The following is a 19,683-nucleotide window of genomic DNA, read 5'->3' as shown; positions in this document are numbered from 1 at the left end:
TTATATCCACAGCATGTGGACAGTCTATGGCAACTCTTCCCACTATATCTGGTGTTGTATGCAATGTTGGCAGTGATTGTACAACTGTCTACTGTTGTTTGTCGGACACCAGAATCAGCAAAAGTTTTGAGACATTTGTGAAGTTTGACCCATGTCTTTTCAAACTAAGTGTTGGAATAGACAAACTAACATTCAGTACACTCTTATTTGATTATGAATGGGGTCAGCTGACTGAAGTTTGGTTGTTTGGATATGTCAGAATGGAGTAAGTATTGTCTTCACTTAAGAAAACCTTGTACAGTTAAACTGTTATTGGTAAATGTATTTTCATCCCTAAGAGTTGAATTTTTTATCAAGCTAAATTAATCAATGAAATATTGGTTTTTCAAGAAGAAATTTAAAGGTCCAATTGAATAAACTCCATAGAGAACAGTAGCTATTGTATTTATACAATGGGACAGGTGAACTTGCAAAAATTTAAATACCTTGAAAAAGAGGAACTGATTTTGTGGAAAGGTTTCATGTTTTCGCAATGACATGTTTTTAAACCATAAAATTAAACTGTTGTATATCATTCAATAATTAAACATTTGACACCTGTCCTATTCAGTTAAAAAAGATTTGTATATAAAGGATGTTTAAGATAAAAGAGAAAGTACATTTGGAGTAGAACCTGTTTAAAGTGAAATGTATTTATAGATTTTAAATTTATAGAATATATGTTGAATCTTAGGACTTCAATAAAAACATTACTCTTATTTTGTTTAATGTTTTTTTTTAATTGGTTATATAATCAATAAAATGGAGAAATAATTCTTCATGTTGGTAATTAATATAGAGCAAAACCCTATGCCTGAAAGATAATTACACAGGATATGTATTTTGTAATTATTTTTTCTAAATATATACGAATTTTGAAAAATGTAAATACTAAAAAAAGATCAAACACACATGATTTAATTAAAACTTATTATTTTTAAACAGGTTTACCGTGAGGGACTTGGAGATAGAGGGTGATTATTTGATTGACATGAAACTTCAGATTTGTCGTGAGTCAGATACAGACACAACACCATGTGGAGTTGATATCGTTATCTTTGACAAATACAGACTTCCTAAATTGTCATGTGACTGGAATTCAGGACTAGATTCAGGTAAACAAGAGTATCTTCACAAAATCTTTTATATAGAGGGGACGAACCTGTGGTAAAGACCCTTTTCAGCTTACAAAAATTACAAAGTATTTCAAAACTAAGTGATTTTAAATTAAAAATTATTTGTAAGTTTGAGTAAAGTTCTATGTGTAATATTTTTGATATATCATGAAACTGCCCTTTTGTGACAATTTATTAAAGAGAGATAAGGGCCTGTGGTGATTTGTGATTTGAAAATTTAATCCTGTCAAATTATGTCTAGGAATGCATCATATTATACTACAAAGTTATGTATGAAATGGGAAATGAGCAGATAATTGTCAGAAAAAAACAAAATGATTGAAAAGAATTGAAAACCAGGGAAGAAAACAGTAAAAAACCCTGATAAGACCAAATATATCATTTCCATTTTGTTTTGTAGGATTCCAAGGATTGACAACATGGCTGACAGACAACAGTGTAACTAAAGCCGAACCTCTGAGGGGACCAGAAACATCCAAGTTAATGTCTGACGCTGGCATAGCAGCTTATCTGTATGAGCCTCCATGTGATCAACAGGGTAGTATGTACTCTGGAAATGTGGGAGGCGTTAAGAATGGTAAGTTCTTTGTATTTGATGTCTGTTGTATATTTTGGACTGTGAAATGCATCCCTTTGTGATAGTTTTATATACTGTTTTTATATCCTTTTTATTATATAAACAAGCCTTTGGGTCTTGGCAATTCAGTAAAAAATTACATTTCACACTTCTATGTAAAATATTTGAAATTCTTGTTAATTTTAATATATCTTCACAGTTTCATATTGATTTTTTCCCCACATTTCATAGAAAAAAATCAATTTGTATCTCCCCCCCTAGAAAATCTCTCCCCCCCCCCCCTAGAAAATTAAAATTTTCTTAAGGAAAGGAATACATACTTATCTTTTTTTCTCTCCATTGTTGTTGTGTATTATACATTACTTATTGAAAAAGTCTTTATTTGTGAATATGATATTTTGGATTTCTTTTTGCATTTAAAAAAAATATTACCTATCTGCAGATTGTGGAATGCCTGTTTCTGTCCCTGTGCTACCATCAGGAGTTGTTTGTACTGTTTCCACTGACACTTGTACTGGTTTGGACTGCTGTATCACCATTCCACTAACAAACAAAACAATGAACTTCCGTATTAACATAAACCATTGCTACCAGGACATAACTGTTGGATTAGAATCAATGTACAGAGAATACAAATTACTGGATTTCGCTTTTGGAACTATTGAAAGTTTCAACCTCGTAGGAGTTGGAAAAATGGAGTAAGTTTTACTTATGAATGCTAGGATTTTTGTAGTCCTGAAGTTGGATATCCCTTCCATATTCAAATTTTGATAATAAAACAAATTATCTAGAATACCAACATGATATGACTAATCAGATGACCAATAGAGAAATCTTGCTAAGTTGCAATTTAAATATTGGACTTGAAAATGGAACAGGATTTTTCATTTGAATTATCTCCCTTTTTACAAGAAAGTATAAAACAATTGAAATTAAATCAAATATAACATATTTTTTTTCCACAAACCCTGATGCATAATACAAATGTCTAATAGGGACTGATTCTAACTGAAAATTTAACTTACAGTGCTTCTTCAGTTTCTTATTCGATATTTTATTGAAGCTATGTATTATATACTTAACCTTAAGTTTGCTGAGGTTTAGAGAAACAACAGCTGAAATATTTTTAATACATTGCTATCTAAAAACTTACTGTTAACAATATTTCTATAGATGTAGTGATTTGATGGGAAATTTTGTTAATTATTTTGTTACCAGAATGTATTTTCTAAAGTTAAAAATAACAACATTAATAGAAAATCTGTTATACATTTAAATTATGGAAAAAATAAAGACAGATTCTTGATCTTGCTTTTAAGCATTTTAAATGCAATTGAACGATAAGTTTCCTTTGGCATTAAAGAGTCTTTTTGGCATTTTCATTTAAAATATATAGAGAGAAGTAAATATAATACTGTATGGAAAATGTAAAAGAAATAACCAGAATTTAAAACTATCATTTCAGAAGTGTATTTTGAATGTTTGTTTTAAAAAAAAGAAGCAGAAGGGTTAATTGGTAATTTTGTTAATGTATTGAAAAAGGAAAATCCAGAAAAGTTACAAATGTTAGGGCAATCTTAAAATTGTGTAAACCTGACATTTTCTTAACTAAACGTTATTTTCTTAACTAAGTTTTAGTTAAGAAAAAGATCTGTAGGATAGTGCAACTGATTTTGTAATTAATTTTTAGATACAAAATAGAGGACTTCATTGGAGAGGGAGCTTACTTGATGGATATAAGCTTTTCCTTCTGTTTAGAGACAGGAAGTTGTGAATTTACAGAAACTATCATCCAGGGGGTCAAGTTCCCTAAAAAGAAATGTACATGGGATGATACATATAGAGTGAAAGGTAAAAATTAATTAAAGTAGTGTGTGAAATATCAGACTGTCTTTCTGTAGGAGCATGACAATAGCTAAGTGGTCTAAGAAATTTATAAACTGTTTCATAAGCCTGTCAACAATTTTTTGAAATAGAAAAAAAAATAAATGCTTTAAAATTCCTAAAAATCTTGTTAATCACCATATTTTTCAATTTAAAAAATGTTTACTGTAGAAAAGAATTAATGATATGACTTTCAAGTTCTTATGTGTCCTTTGAAAATATAAAAAACATCAAATTTGTTTTTTACTTAAATATTTGAAGTGTAAGAAAATTATGTCTCTATTTTCTTGTAACAGAATTATAGATAAGTTGATTCTAAATTCAACCAATTATTTTGTTTAATTTGGTCTATTTTTTAATCCTCTTCAGTGTGCATGAAATATTTGCTTTTATTTGTTATTAAGCAACCAACAATTAATCAAGCAAGCCATTTATTTATTGTGTAAATCTGATATTTGATTTCAGACTTTTCACTGGATCAGTGGAGTAGGGAGAGATCTATTGACACAACACAAGTTTACCCAGCTTATTACATATCAGAACTTCTACAGAACTTGGACCTAACCAGATACTTCCAATCATCACAGTGTAGCCGATCCGCGTCACCGTATGATTCCCCAACCAATGGCTGGAAAAAAGGTAAGTTGATTTCACAAGATCAGTCAAAAACTACAGAACCTTATTCTTAGGGGTTTACCAAATTATCATTTTTTATGCCCCACCTACAATAGTAGAGGGGCATTATGTTTTCTGGTCTGTGCGTCCGTTCGTCTGTCCGTCTGTCCGTTCGTTTTTTCGTCCGTCCGTCCGTCTGTTCGTTTGTCCGTCTGTCCCGCTTCAGGTTAAATTTTTGGTCAAGGTAGTTTTTGATGAAGTTGAAGTCCAATCAACTTGAAACTTAGTACACATGTTCCTTATGATATGATCTTTCTAATTTTAAAGCCAAATTAAACTTTTGACCCCAATTTCACGGTCCACTGAACATAGAAAATGAAAGTGCATGTTTCAGGTTAAAGTTTTTGGTCAAGGTAGTTTTTGATGAAGTTGAAGTCCAATCAACTTAAAACTTAGTAAACATGTTCCCTATGATATTATCTTTCTAATTTTAATGCCTAATTATATTTTTTATCCAATTTCACGGTCCATTGAACATGGAAAATGATAGTGCGAGTGGGGCATCCATGTACTTTGGACACATTCTTGTTTTTTTTAAATAGAGATTTGTAATAATGTTAAATTAAGAAAAAGTTAATTTTTTAAAAGGTAAAAAAATGGCCTGAATATGTCTGAAATACTTGTAAATGAAAATATAGTATAACTTTCCAGAAAGTCAATTCAGATGGAAAATTCTCTTAAACTTAAGAGATATCAAGACTGGTGGTTCACATGAATGTAAAATTCACTATCTAATTATACCCCCGCTTTAAAAAAGGGGGGGTATACTGTTTTACCTCTGTCTGTCAGTCCGTCCGTCCGTCCGTCAGTCCGTCAGTCCGTCCGTCAGTCAGTCAGTCCGTCCCATGAAACTTTCGTCACATTTTTCTCAGGAACTACACATCCACCCTTTCTGTAATTTGGTATCAACATTTATATATGTCAGCCACACCGTGTGATGCGTTTTCAGATTCATCACTTGACAACTTCCTGTTTACCGAACACTTGTCTGATTTTACACATGATAGCCAAGTTGAAAATTTTCGTCACATTTTTCTCAGGAACTACAATACAAGGATTTCTGAAATTTGGTTTCAGGATTTATATAAGTCAGCTACACCGTGTGATGCGTTTTCAGATTCATCACTCGACAACTTCCTGTTTACCAAACACTTGTATGATTTTATACATGATAGCCAAGTTGAAAATTTTCGTCACATTTTTCTCAGGAACTACAATACAAGGATTTCTGAAATTTGGTTTCAGGATTTATATAAGTCAGCTATACCGTGTGATGCGTTTTCAGATTCATCACTCGACTACTTCCTGTTTACCGAACACTTGTATGATTTTACACATGATAACCAAGTTAAAAATTTTCGTCACATTTTTCTCAGGAACTACAATACAAGGATTTCTGAAATTTGGTTTCAGGATTTTTATAAGTCAGCTATACCGTGTGATGCGTTTTCAGATTCATCACTCGACAACTTCCTGTTTACCGAACACTTGCATATTTTTACACTATTAATATTATCCACTTGCGGCGGGGGTATCATCAGTGAGCAGTAGCTCGCAGTTTCACTTGTTTCAGAATGCTCTGACACAGATGTGGTAGCTATTTCTACCAATCCAATGACATGTCGACTGAAGTCAGACTGTGCTGCTGTCAGTTGTTGTTTAGATGAGGATTTTATCAGCAAGACCTTTGAAGTTTTCTTTGAGATAGACGACTGTGAGAGAAAGATATACATTGGAATAGAAAAACTTAAGTTCTATATTCCTTTACATGACTTTGAATTTGGTAAGAATTTTATAAGCGAGACTTTTGAAGTTTTCTTTGAGATAGATGACTGTGAGAGAAAGATATACATTGGAATAGAAAAACTGAAATTCTATATTCCTCTACATGACTTTGAATTTGGTAAGATTCATGAGAATTTTTTGCTTTGTTCTTTATGATTTTTCTTCCAATTTTATATGATTCACTTTTTTAAGATGTTTAATGAATTAATTTGGAAAATACCTTTCTACTTTTAGATTGTGATGGATTATTATCAAGCTTTCAGATATATTAACATCCAAGCATTAAAGTCTATAATCTCCCATGTATTAAGATTTTAATTCATTCATGTTAATTTTCTTTCAGATAAATGGCATGAATTCAGTTTAGTAAAGACAATCCGCATAAGGTGAGATAAAGAAGGCTTTCTATTAAATATTGTTAGGTTGCTATCTCATTGATATTATCAGCAAATCTTTTATGGATATTTTGTCATTGATGAATATGAAAAAGACCAATAAAAATATGGCAGAAATGAATAAATTGTTTAAGAAAGGATTTGTTTAATTTTTATTCTTCAATAAACACTTATCAAATGACTTTCAGGAATTGAAAATAATAAATTGACCTTTTTCGTTTAAGAATCCGAACAGTTATTTTAATATGTAAGACAAAAAAAATGTAAATACAGAACTTGAACTATAACATTGTATATAGAAATAAGAAGATGTGGTATGAGTGTCAATGAGACAACTCTCCATCCAAGTCACAATGTATAAAAAGTAAACCATTATAGGTCAAAGTACGGCCTTCAACACCGAACTGCAAGCTATTGAGGGCCCCAAACATGACTGGTGTAAAACCATTCAAACAGGAAAACCAATGGTCTAATCTATAATTATTCTTTCAGGTACAATATATATGACCTATGGAGTGAAGGAGTATATATGGTATCCTTGGAGATATCATCCTGCTGGGAAATGTATAGTAGTTGTGCCTGGACCCAGTCTGTACTGGACTATGCCAGATTTAAAAAGCAGACTTGTGCCTCACAGATGGCATACCAGAGTACAGGTACTTATGTCTTAAAATTGATTCATCAAAATTTTAATGCAGTGAAAATTGTTTCAGTATTTTGAAGAAAAAAAAACATTGTACAAGACTTTGGTTTTTTATTACTGCCAGAAACAAATTTATTTTGGAAGTATATAGGAATCACCCTGTCTGTTTATCTCTATGCATCTGTCAATCTGTGTCAATCCAACTGTCCATGTGACGTGTAAAAGCATCTCCTCTTTAACGGGTAGACAAATATTAATGAAATTTTACACAGTTGTAGAACGCTGCTTCTGAATGTACATGTTAAAGGGGAGATAATCAAGTTTACTTACTTCATTATTGCAATAGTGGTTATAGTCTCTTGTAAGCCCCATTCTCCCTCCCCAACAGCAAGACAGGTATCGATGAAACTTTATAAACACTACCCGAGGATGTGCATCAATGAATATTATACCTGTCCTTCATAATGTCTTTTGTTTGTAGATAATTTCAGGTTATTGGTTAGATTTCTTTGCCACATGCTGAATGTATTACTATTACCCACTTTCATACTATGATCACTTCAAAACAACAAAAGTTTCTTATAGGATCCAACCCTTTTGCTAGTCTTTTTATAGGCATTACAGAACATACAAAGTAGGACAAGATACATATATATATAAACACCATTTAATTTCAGGCTTCTCTCTGACAACTTGGGCTACTAGTAACAGTATTGACAAAGATGCTATGAATGAAACCGACCTCACAAGACTCTTTGATGAACTGGATGTTGCTTGGTATCTGAAGAATACATGTGACTATGAAATGTCACCGTTTATAGCTAATGGATGGAATAATAGTAAGTTAAAGTATAAAGTAGACTTGGCATTTTTTACTAGAGGTGGAGACCAAAATATTTTTAACAGCAAGGTGGAAGATGCACATGAAAGAACTGTTTAGAAATTTTTCATGGAAACTTTTTTTTGGTCCATCTACTTCATTTCAGATGTCAATTTATTAGAAAAATTTGAATTAAAAAAAAAGCAGTCAAATATTAATTATGTGGTAATCGTTTCAGCTTGTGGTTCAACCATTAACAATTTCCCCATGTTATCCAGTGGTACGTCCTGTTATATATCTGATGTTTAATTGTTTCAGCTTGTGGTTCAACCATAAACAACTTCCCCATGTTATCCAGTGGTACTTCATGTTATATATCTAATGTTTTATTGTTTCAGCTTGTGGTTCAACCATTAACAACTTCCCCATGTTATCCAGTGGTACTTCATGTTATATATCTAATGTTTTATTGTTTCAGCTTGTGGTTCAACCATTAACAATTTGCCCGTGTTATCCAGTGGTACGTCCTGTTATATATCTGATGTTTAATTGTTTCAGCTTGTGGTTCAACCATTAACAATTTGCCCATGTTATCCAGTGTTATGTCCTGTTATATATCTGATGTTTAATTGTTTCAGCTTGTGGTTCAACCATTAACAACTTGCCCGTGTTATCCAGTGGAACTTCCTGTTATATATCTGATGTATGTACAGATGTAAGATGCTGTGTCTTTGTACCATTTTTGGGTAACCATACATTTGATTTCTCACTTAATTTGTATGGATGTAACCAGTATATGGAGATTAGTTTGGAGAATTACAAGGAACAATTCATGTTGAGAGACTACACCTTTGGACAGGAAGATTATTTGTGGATTAAAGGAGTATTCAGACTCAAGTAGGTGTTTTTTTAGGTCAATTTTACTTATCTCAAAAGTATAAGTTAAACCAAGCTTAAAACCTTTGAGTCAAATCTTGACTTAATTAGTCTCTTAATTTTGTTTTTATTTGATTGAGTTTTTGTTTTGGTTTGCAAACCTTTCTTATATTCATTTTGCTTGAAACTGTCCTTTTGGCTTTGCGAGATGTATAAATTTCTGTATAAGTATCTGGTCAGAATGGGGACTTTTAATCTGATTTCTAGTGTACAGAGAGTGTCATGCTCTGCACATTTAGGAAATCTTGCAACAACTCTGTTAAGGGTCTTTAGGTTGCCAGTTTCAATTTCTGCCCTATCCAACATACCATAGTTTTCCTATGGTGGTCCAGGTTTCCTGCCCTATCCAACATACCATAGTTTTCCTATGGTGGTCCAGATTTCCTGCCCTTCAGTCCTGTTGTCCCGACTTGTAGAACATACTTATTAAATGCATAGTTCATATTTTCTCGTCTTGAATATGCATGAAATAATTGCCACTGGACGTTAAGAAAGCAACAATCAATCATTTAAATGAAATAAATTATGGAGTGCTACAAATTTAGTTCAGAGCATCAATTTATAAAGGAGAACTGTATGACGATGTCACCCATGATTAGCTGTTTTTATTTTTTTTTCTGTCCAGGTACACAATAGATGATTTGGCAGACCAGAATCTCTACAGAGTTTCTGTTATGTTTGAGGTGTGTACTACCAATGGTGCACCATGTGAGTACAGCCTCACAGTAATGGACAGTGTTGAACTACCAAGATCTTCATGTCTTCCACAATGGGGTTATGGATATGCTGAAGTTGGTAGGTTTATTTACATCTTATTTCAGTAATAATAACTGGTATGTTTTTTGATTGAGTTAAGTCTGCCAATTGATATTTTATCGTATGTTTTTCTTTGTTGTGATGTTATGCTATTGTTTCAGAAAAAGGGAGAAGTAAAACGTTTAATCCCGCTGCAAATGTTTGCACCTGTCCTAAGTCAGGAATCTGATGTACAGTAGTTGTCGTTTGTTTATGTAATATATACGTGTTTCTCGTTTCTCGTTTTGTTTATATAGATTAGACCGTTGGTTTTCCCGTTTGAATGGTTTTACACTAGTAATTTTGGGGCCCTTTATAGCTTGTTGTTCGGTGTGAGCCAAGGCTCCGTGTTGAAGGCCGTACTTTAACCTATAATGGTTTACTTTTTAAATTGTTATTTGTATGGAGAGTTGTCTCATTGGCACTCACACCACATCTTCCTATATCTATGAATAAATGAAGATTTGTAGTAAGCATTAACCCTTTCACCGATTGCTGCCCAGACAGAAGCTACTCTGAGACGATGGCTTCCCTGGCTACTATTACTGAAGTGGGAGATCTTCATAATAAATGTCAATAAAAACTTGTTTGTAGTTATTTGTGTATTTATTTCATTCACTAACACCATGTTCACAGTTTTATTCATGTTTTAATAATTTTTTCTTCTTAAAATATTCGAATTTTCAAATTTTCGGCATTTTCTAGGTGAAATTCTCAAAATTCTGCTCTTTGACCCCAAATCGTAATTTTTTAAACCAAAACTGCAAAATTTTGAAATTTTTTATGAGGCTGTACAAATTCCTCACACTGAACGATGTCCATTCCAAGTGTTTTGTACTTAAAACGACATTTTATGTCAAAAAAGTATACTAGTTTGGCTTCAATTCTTCCATATTCTTTCAAAAAAAATGTTCCCTCATTTCAAATTCTCGTAAATTCCGTAAATTTCTTCTGATTTTGACACGGTTTTCAACAAACGGAAGCGTTATGTTTACACTTTCATCCGGGTATTCCATCAAAGAAAGATAACTCATGTTTGCACTGTTTTAAGCGGGAAACATAAAAGAGGTATTCCGATCCCGGTAAAACGGGACTCATCGTCAGCTGTCTGAAGCGTGAATCCCGGTAAACCGGGACTCATCGGCGAAAGGGTTAATGAAGCAGCCACCCACCAACATAAATAATCAAAAGTCATCCAGAGTTCAAAAACATTCTTCAACAAAAGACAGGTGTCTATACAATATGCCAAGCCGTAAATCATAAAAAATTGAGCAGAAACTATAAAAAATCTACTATCAACAACAAGTTCTCAAAAAAAAAAGGAGGGAAAAAGTCACCTTTATAAGTTTAGTCTTTATGTATGATCACATGTTTTCTATTCCTTTTGGTTTCATTTAACTAGCAGCAGACATAAGGTTTGTTACATTTAAACGGTACACAGGGAAGGCCCTTTCAAAAAGGGTAAACTATCTATTGAAGCAAATTTATCATTTCATTTAGATTTTCACTGTACCTTGACATCCACTCATATTGGAAATTTCAAAGTGCCTTCATTAGGTCTCATGTATACTTTAATGGAACAGCACTTACAACAATACTGATAATGCCTATAGACTATTTGCCACAATATGGTTATTATTTGAAATTTATGTATACCAAAGCTCCTATAGAGCCTCAACATAAAATGACAGCTATTTTGCCTTATATGAAACTGGCAGGGGATTGAGTTGCAATCATCTCTTTTCTGTTTATGTAAGATTTGGCTCACCGAACAATTATTCTATTATCATTTTATTCAGGTTTTACAACAGAACAATGGAAGACAAGCCGAGGTCTTGCAGATGATGCAACACTGACCTCGTGGCAGATTGCCAAGTTATTAGAAGAAACAGAAGTAGCTCTATACCAGAACAAACCTCGCTGTAATCATACAATTGGTGACTACCAAGGATCTGTAGATGGTTGGGTTAACAGTAAGTAAAAATTTCTTGATATTTTTGTTAACAACATAAAGTAATAAAAGTTTTAAAAAAAGCAAATTTCTTCAGAAAAGATTTGAATCAAAGCATTACATCAAGATAATCTCATAATTCAGACTGTATATAGAATAAAAGGTTACCTTTTCTATCTCAACTGTGCCATTAATTAGATCAAAATTACTGTGGGTTTATATATAGCCCACACTGTTTGTTTACATGTAAACTTTTGTGATCCGATCTGTTTAAAATGAACCACTACTGGTAAGTCAATGATGCTTGGTATGCAGTTGTATTAGCACTTGCACATCTCAGTCTTGTATGGAGATTGTATAACCCTGCCCCTAATGTCATGGTTCATGGATTTGGAACTTCTGCATAGTGTACATGTTAAAGTTTGTGTTTTGATTAGTTTAAGGGACACTTATGATAAGTCAATGATATTTGATATGCTTTTTTTTAGCATTGGCATTTCTCATTTACACAGATTAATTTGAGCTGCACCTTCAGGCATGCTTCATTGTCTTTGAATGTTTTGCTTAGTTTACATGTTTAAGAATTGCCATTTTAAATTCCACATTGGCGTAAAATGTTAAAATTACCTACCTCATATCTGAAACGATTAAAATAAAGCAAAAATAAAGCATGAGTTGAAATTCATAATCATTGAGAAGTCATCAACCTGCTAGATGGGTTGCAAATAAACATGAATTTAAAAATTGATGTTAGATGAATTTTCCAATTATTTTGTTGAGAAAAAAAAAATCTATGAAATGATTTTTACAGACTGTACATTAGGAGTGTCCCCAGGTGTCTTGGATGGAGATATTGTTTGTTTGATTGGTAGTAAATGTTCTGAAGTGTCATGCTGTGTCAATGACCCAGAGACCATGAGTGACTTCAATGCCTACCTTAGTCTGGACCCCTGTGAATTCACCTTACTGATTGGAGTAGAGAAATACAGCTACGAAGTCTCTCTCATTGGTTTTGACTTTGGTGAGTATGGATTTATATTTTATGTGTTGGTAGTTTTGATAATCATTATTTGTTTGATTAAAAAGATTTGTGTGGAATACTGAAATAAGACAGCAACCCAATTACACAAATAATAAGCAACTGGAAAAATTAATCTGAAAAAGGAGGAAACATTTCATTGTACACTATCCAATATTTATTAAAAAGAAAGAAAAATTTCTCTTGTAGACAAATTTAAGATATGAAAAATGTATGTATTATTGTTTGTTCTTTCAGAGAGGAGTTATGAGTTAGATCTTGGTGGTATATACAAAGTCAGGTAATAATTGGATTCAAGTAAACTGTTTCACTAATTAAGTAGTAAATTTGAAGGCATGCAGACAATTAACTCTTAGGACTGTACCATAAAAAAGTATATAGAGGTCTTAAGAGGCAAGAAATGTATGTATATCTTAAGTGCCTTCCACTGGAACAGCCCATAGGCATTCACCATTTTCCCACAAAATTATGATGTCCAAGCCTATGACATCAGAGGGGGCATGATGTTTTCTGGTCAGTCCTTTCTTTTTATTCAGTATTGGTTTGGGTAATTTATCTTTAGTCTTGGTCACGTCAAATTAGAACTTAGTAAATATGTTCATTATTATGTGTTTTGACTGTTCATCGAATATGAAAAATTATAGTGTGAGTAGAGCATGGTGTCCTATGGACATATATTCTTTGTTTTACAAGTGTATTTTTAGGATGACTGCTAATATATAAAAAGTAAAATAACAAAAAATACCTAACTCTGAGGAAAATTCAAAACGGAAAGTCCATAATCAAATGGCAATATCAAAATCTCAAAACACATTAAACGAATGGATAACAACTGTCATATTCTTGACTTCGTACATGCATTTTCTTATGTAGATATCTTCCACATATGTAACTGTTTTGAAATATGCACTTAAAAAATATACAAGGCTGAATATTTATTCTAAAACCCAGTCATTCAAAAACAAGTTTCTATAATGTCTTGATAATATATGTTAATTCACACCACTTTTGTCGTTAAATTTCAAATCACATGAATTAATATACCCATAAATGAACTTTTAGAACCTTTAAAAAGGTGATCAAAGAAATTTTCAGTGGTAAAACCAGCTCCTGTTTGAATCCAGACGTGGTCCTTTTCATTTACCCTGCAAATTACAAACTGGGTACTTTGAATACTTCCTGCTGTTGACCCAAGGGAGATAATTTGTTTAGCTTTTACTATATTATCAACTCTGAGTTCTGTGTCTATACTTTTCCCGCTATATGTAAGTGTTGTCCAAGAAAACATGAAAACACCAGACACAGGTGAAACAAACAGACCATCTCCCGAGTTGAAGTCAGCTCCTTCATCAAACTGAATCTCATTGAATTTCACTATAGAATTTATGTTCAGCACAGTATCAGATGACAAAGTCGCATAGAACATTACATGTTCATCCTTCTTTCCTGAAAATTAAAAACAAAAGCATGAATTATAGAAACACAGAATATAAAAACTATTAGAAAATAAGTGATAATTGGACAAAAATGTTTATTTTAATATCTACTTTTTCAGGCTGCTGATTACATGGAAAATAAAATTATTTGTTGTTTCATAAAAATCTTCTAAATTAATTAATTTGTAAACAGAATCGGTCAGTCGGCATTTCATCATCATATGATCACAAATTTGCAACGTTTACCATAGTTTCAAGACAAAATCATAATTAACTGAAAGACAAAAACTGTGATGAACTCATTAGAAAGCAGCATTTATTTTGAAATCCGTTTAAAATTTTGAAATCAAACTTGTTTCTGTCCAGTTCTGATTTTAAAATCGACGCCATTTTGTATTCACTTCTAAGCCTCATAAAGAAAGATAACTAAAATTTTATCCATTTTCTCTGTAGATTAATACTGCTCCACTAACTCAAAATCTTTTATTATCCTTCTAACTTTTGGACATTTAGGTAGAGGTTTTTTGGGTCATGGTTCAAAGATAAGAAGGTCTTTGGAGGGGGGAAAGGGAAAGGGTTTTCACTTTGAATCCATTATTTTTAATGCCATTTTTCTCTATTCTTAAGTTATTTTGCCAATTAATAAGTACAATGATCATGCAAATAAAATAAATCAAGGCTTTTTAGCTCATCTTCAGTATACCAAAAGAAAAATGAAGAGATATGAGGCTATTTCAAAGAGATGTGAGACTATTTCAAGAGTAAAAAATAATGTACACAGAAACGCCACAAAAAATGTAACCCTTAAAAACTGGTCGCTCGCTAAATCCCCCATGGAGATTTTCAAAAGTGTTGAGTGATTGTTTTCATGGATAGAGGTCTCAGTATTTGTTTTACAATGTATGTTTCATGTAAATTTCTAGGCTAATGTTAATACAAGCATATCTCATATCAATAAATAAATTAAACTTACTTTTGGATAGTTTGTTTACAGTTTTTGTTAGAGTTAATATCCTGTGCTCCATTCTATCCATAAAGCTTTGCAGGAAGTTCATCCTACCTTCAACATCACTGTCATTTAGAATAGACTTTGATGATGGAATTAAGTTCACCAAAACAAATACAAGTAGTAACCTGTTAGTGAAATACACCATTGTTCATGCTTTAGTTTATAAAGAGCTAAGTGAAGAAAAATGTTTGAAATACACAAATTAACCACTTAAAACCTACATCTATATAAGTTTACTGTCAGTACTTAGTTTGATAATAGTTTAAAAAAACACTTAACATTTTATTAATAACACCTATAATTGGAGAAATTTAATACAATACATTCTCTAATAGAGGCTTCAAGTGTTTTGAACTAAAGGCTTTGATTCCATGTAAACATCCTTTTGCACAACTTTGTATTATATTTTTAATTACCCCTAACCATTTCTTTATCTACGTTTTGTCATTTTTCACTGAAAATAATTATATAATTGAACTCCACCTTCAAGGCTTCTTTCACCCTTATGCTGTTTATTATAAGAAGACAAATTTAATATTTTGAGATGAGGATATAAATAATTTATGTCAAACTGAAGTGTTTTAATTTTATGTATATTTCTACCATTGGTTTTTGGTATTAGAGATAATAACTGATTTGTATTTTTAGTTTCTCCGTGGATGATCTGATGTACAGTGGAATGTATGTGGTCAACATGACGGTCAGTATCTGTTGGAGCAGTGGTCAAGATTGTCAGTTTGTGTCACAAATTTTCCAGAATACATTGTTACCTAAACATACATGTGATACACAGACAGATTTTGCTCAGTCAGGTAAATAATCAGAATACATTGTTACCTAAACATACATGTGATATACAGAGAGATTTTGCTCAGTCAGGTATTAAAATAATCAGTTCTATTTAATGGAAAAGAAAGGATATCAAGTATTTTGCTTGACATGAAATTGGCTGTCACATTATAGGGTTGAATCCTTTAATTTCTTACACAAGCAGAGTAACATTTCCAATTTTTAAAATTTGAATCCAAACTATTGCAGTGTTATTTACTGAATACCTTAGATGTGTGCAGATAAATTAAAATTCATTAAACAGTCCTACTAAGTAACAAATTGTATGGTGAGTTATGAAGAAGAAATTTGGGAACTTTCGTTGATACAGTTTAAACGTTTAACATCAACATATTCAATGAATAATATCCCCTAACTTCTTTCTTTTCCTATTAGAGGTGAACACATGAACATAATTGGTTTTATCTTTATTTTTCAGGCTTTAGTTATACCAACTGGCTTACTACTACAGGATATACAGATGCCGCACCACTGACAGGTGATGCACTAGACGACCTTGAAGAAGTCCTTGACATTGTCAAGTTCTATGAACCTACTGGTTATACTGTAGTTAATGTCAGTAGTAACGGCTGGAATAATGGTAAGTGCATACACATATGTTTCCACAGCAATATGACATGGTATACCAGAGTTAGCTCCCCTGAACAAATAAATCATCAGGTTTGAAATGTATCAAGAGCTTTCATTTCACACTATTTGCTTGACTTTTGTATAACAACTTTGTTGTAAGTTTTCTTACTTAAGGTGGTACCTAACACTACAGGGAGATAACTCTGTAAAATCAGCTCAACGTTTTAATCACATTGCATTGTTAAGGAAATATTAAGCTTCTCAATGATCAAAATTAGTGTTTGTCAAACTGCTATATATCCAATGAAATTTTCCGAGAAAGTGATTGGTTCAAGTTTTTTGAAATTTTTATAATTTTTTCAAAGAGACAAAGTAAATATTTTGTCAAAATTTTATGAGAATTAAACGAGCCAAATTAATTTTAGTCAAGGTGTCTGGTACCACCTTAAGGTTCAACTTTAATCAATTATGATCTTATAATGTTATAAAAAAATGTTAAAATCCATAGTGTTATTTTCAGAATGTGCATTGGGCATGGTAGAGTTACCAGACATTTCTCCTGCAGCAAATTGTACTCTTCAGCCACATTGTACTGCTGTAGACTGTAGTATTTTCTCACCAAGACTTGGCAGGAGTTTCCATGCTGCTGTAGATATTGACCCCTGTCATGCTCGTATGATGGTACAGATAGAAAAAATGAACTTCAATGTCGGACTACTGGAAAAACAATATGGTAAGAATATATGTCATGCTCATATGATGGTACAGATAGAAAAAATGAACTTCAATGTTGGACTACTGGAAAAACAATATGGTAAGAAGATCAAGCAAAATGACTAAATACAGGAAGAAATCGAAAATGACTGTTGTTATGTCATTAATTTCACCTGACTGGGAATGTCTTATAACTAAAATTAAGGGAATTTTTTTTTTAAAGAAAGGATAAATCTTGACAGTGGTTCTTAATCATTTTATAAATATAACCTTATAAATGTACAAGTTTCGTTTTAGTCCATTAGACCTTTTTTTCAAAGATATCATTGTAGTTTCTGAAATTGTATGAAGTATATAGTCTACAATTAGATTTACGAAGTAAAGATACCTGCTGTTTGTTTAGCTAACCTATAGTTAATAATTTGTACTGTTAGTATTAACAATAAATATTATATAAAACAAATAAAGCAAACACTATATATGGTGTAACATTACTTTTACTGAAACTTAAAATATTATAGTATAGTGTATAAAAGGTGTACCAAAAGTGTTTTGTTGTGACACGGTTTTGATATGTTCTTCCTGTTTAATTTCAGGTGATTTGTGGCAAGTTTGGTATAGAGGAGTTGTAAGAATAGAGTAAGTTGTTCTTTTCATTCCCATGTTGTAGTTATATCACAATGTATTTGATTAGATACCTGGTGAAAGACCAAGTAGTTGAACTTGCTGATATGATGTTTAAAACCTGATTTTTCCCCTTCTTATTAAAGATTTGAAATGTTTATAATCCATTAAATTTGTCAGTCTTAAATACTTTCTAGGTCTTTTGAAAGATTTCACAAAGATTTGATTTTTTTTTGTATATAAATCATTGGAATAAGTGTTGTTCTATTAAAGAATATCAAATGTATTATTTACTTTTTGAACATTTATAGCTTTACCATCAACAACTTACCAAGTGAGAACATGTACTTAGTAAACATGAACTTGAGTGTATGTTTTGAGTCATCAGGAGGAGCATGTGAAGTTGGACCAGTGAACATTTTTGTCAACACTTTACTGCACAAGAAAACTTGTGATTTCTCTAGTGACTTTGTAGTTACAGGTATGTTGATGAAAATATGATTTACAGTGTACACAATGCATTTGTACTCATGTTATCTAGCAAGTTGCCAATCATGTTTTTAATTTATCAACAGCAAAAAAGGTATCTTTCTTACATCTAAACTGATATGGCTCAGACTGTTATCTAGACTTGAGAAATTAGTCATTTTCCAGCAAAATTTACAAAAATATAGTACCTCCATTTTCAATTGTCTGAAAACATTTTGTATTATTTGTTTCATTTTATATACATCATATTCTTAGTGTCTATCATTAATATAGGGAATATAGGAAAGGTGTACTGACATAAGTAGTCTCTAAACACATTAGCTCCAAATGGAACTTTCGTTAGTAGAAGCCATATTAACTATGTGTATCAGTGAGAAAAATGTAAAAGCATAAAAATATAGTATATATACCAATACACATAATTAACAGCGCCTGGTGATGTTTTATAGCCTGACAGGTTTCGGTCCGAAAAGGACCTTCATCAGAGGCAGAACCTGATGAAGGTCCTTTTCGGACCGAAACCGGTCAGGCTATAAAACATCACCAGGCGCTGTTAATTATGTGTATTGGTATATATACTATATTCTTAGTGTCTATCATTAATATACCCCGTCCCCCCAAATTTTTGTTATGGATACATCAGTGTTGTTCATCTGCAAAGCATGATTACTTACATCACTGTACATTTATTTGTTTGAAGCCTAATAGAATGTTTACATTTGCATTTTACAAAGCTTACGGTCATAAAACTTTACTCAGTAATCAGAGTACAACATTTGTGCTTGGAACACCAAATTCAATATTTTTAATGGGTGAATTCTAATTAATACGATAATCATACTCCATATTTTTATGATCACATGGTTTTTGGTTCCTGGTTGACATGTTGTTGTGGTATCATGTTGCACACTTCACAGCCCTTTATTATTGGTAGAGAACAAGGATCCTGGAAGTAATTAACTAATGTCATTCTGTAATGAAGTATAAAATAAGCTTTTTGTATGCAGTAAATTCCATGGTTACTATTTTAGGATTCTCCTTGGAGGCAATGAGACAGACTTACCATCTAGTCGGAGTGACCACACTTCCTAGGTACTTTGTACAGCAGGTTTTGAATACAGCCAGTGTCTCACAATATCTACTGGAGCAGTCATGTAACAGATTGACTTCACCATTTGGTACGACTTACGATGGATGGATGAAAGGTAAGGGCAATATAATTTCATCAAATATTAAGGCAAGTAGAAAATATTTCTTTATGCAATTTATTTTTAATACATGTAGGTAAAATAAAAGAACCTTTCTATGTTTTCCTGT

The 19,683-nt window shown here is 32.1% G+C and overlaps 2 protein-coding genes across 2 annotated transcripts in view; one reads left to right on the top strand and one right to left on the bottom strand.

Moving 5' to 3' along the window:
* LOC143057536 (uncharacterized) overlaps window positions 1–19,683 on the top strand; it is a 40,270-nt gene that overhangs the window by 4,152 nt on the left and 16,435 nt on the right. The window contains exons 4-24 of the mRNA XM_076230847.1: window positions 13–265; window positions 985–1,154; window positions 1,576–1,752; window positions 2,195–2,450; window positions 3,443–3,603; window positions 4,102–4,275; window positions 5,885–6,094; window positions 6,440–6,482; window positions 6,984–7,147; window positions 7,812–7,973; window positions 8,593–8,851; window positions 9,516–9,685; window positions 11,485–11,658; window positions 12,448–12,657; window positions 12,913–12,955; window positions 15,769–15,932; window positions 16,388–16,549; window positions 17,060–17,272; window positions 17,850–17,892; window positions 18,189–18,358; window positions 19,398–19,571. Coding sequence (XP_076086962.1) covers window positions 13–265; window positions 985–1,154; window positions 1,576–1,752; window positions 2,195–2,450; window positions 3,443–3,603; window positions 4,102–4,275; window positions 5,885–6,094; window positions 6,440–6,482; window positions 6,984–7,147; window positions 7,812–7,973; window positions 8,593–8,851; window positions 9,516–9,685; window positions 11,485–11,658; window positions 12,448–12,657; window positions 12,913–12,955; window positions 15,769–15,932; window positions 16,388–16,549; window positions 17,060–17,272; window positions 17,850–17,892; window positions 18,189–18,358; window positions 19,398–19,571 — 3,552 coding nt within the window. The remainder of the gene's footprint in view (window positions 1–12; window positions 266–984; window positions 1,155–1,575; window positions 1,753–2,194; window positions 2,451–3,442; window positions 3,604–4,101; window positions 4,276–5,884; window positions 6,095–6,439; window positions 6,483–6,983; window positions 7,148–7,811; window positions 7,974–8,592; window positions 8,852–9,515; window positions 9,686–11,484; window positions 11,659–12,447; window positions 12,658–12,912; window positions 12,956–15,768; window positions 15,933–16,387; window positions 16,550–17,059; window positions 17,273–17,849; window positions 17,893–18,188; window positions 18,359–19,397; window positions 19,572–19,683) is intronic.
* On the bottom strand, window positions 13,615–15,361 carry LOC143056311 (uncharacterized). The gene is made up of 2 exons (XM_076229397.1): window positions 15,085–15,361; window positions 13,615–14,121 (listed from the first exon to the last, which is right to left on the bottom strand). The coding sequence occupies exons 1-2, from the start codon at window positions 15,263–15,265 to the stop codon at window positions 13,697–13,699; spliced, it is 606 nt and encodes a 201-aa protein (XP_076085512.1). The 5' UTR covers window positions 15,266–15,361; the 3' UTR covers window positions 13,615–13,696.

Source organism: Mytilus galloprovincialis, chromosome 13, assembly GCF_965363235.1.
Source record: "Mytilus galloprovincialis chromosome 13, xbMytGall1.hap1.1, whole genome shotgun sequence".
Classification (NCBI taxonomy): Eukaryota; Metazoa; Mollusca; class Bivalvia; order Mytilida; family Mytilidae; genus Mytilus; species Mytilus galloprovincialis.
The sequence above is the reverse complement of the archived record's forward strand: the minus strand, read 5'-3'. Positions and strand labels throughout refer to the sequence as shown.

Coding starts and splice junctions, on each gene's coding strand:
- LOC143056311 (XM_076229397.1), bottom strand. CDS start 15,265: ATGGTGTATTTCACTAACAGGTTACTACTTGTATTTGTTTTGGTGAAC. Junction 14,122..15,084: donor TGTAAACAAACTATCCAAAA/GTAAGTTTAATT, acceptor TTTAATTTTCAG/GAAAGAAGGATGAACATGTA.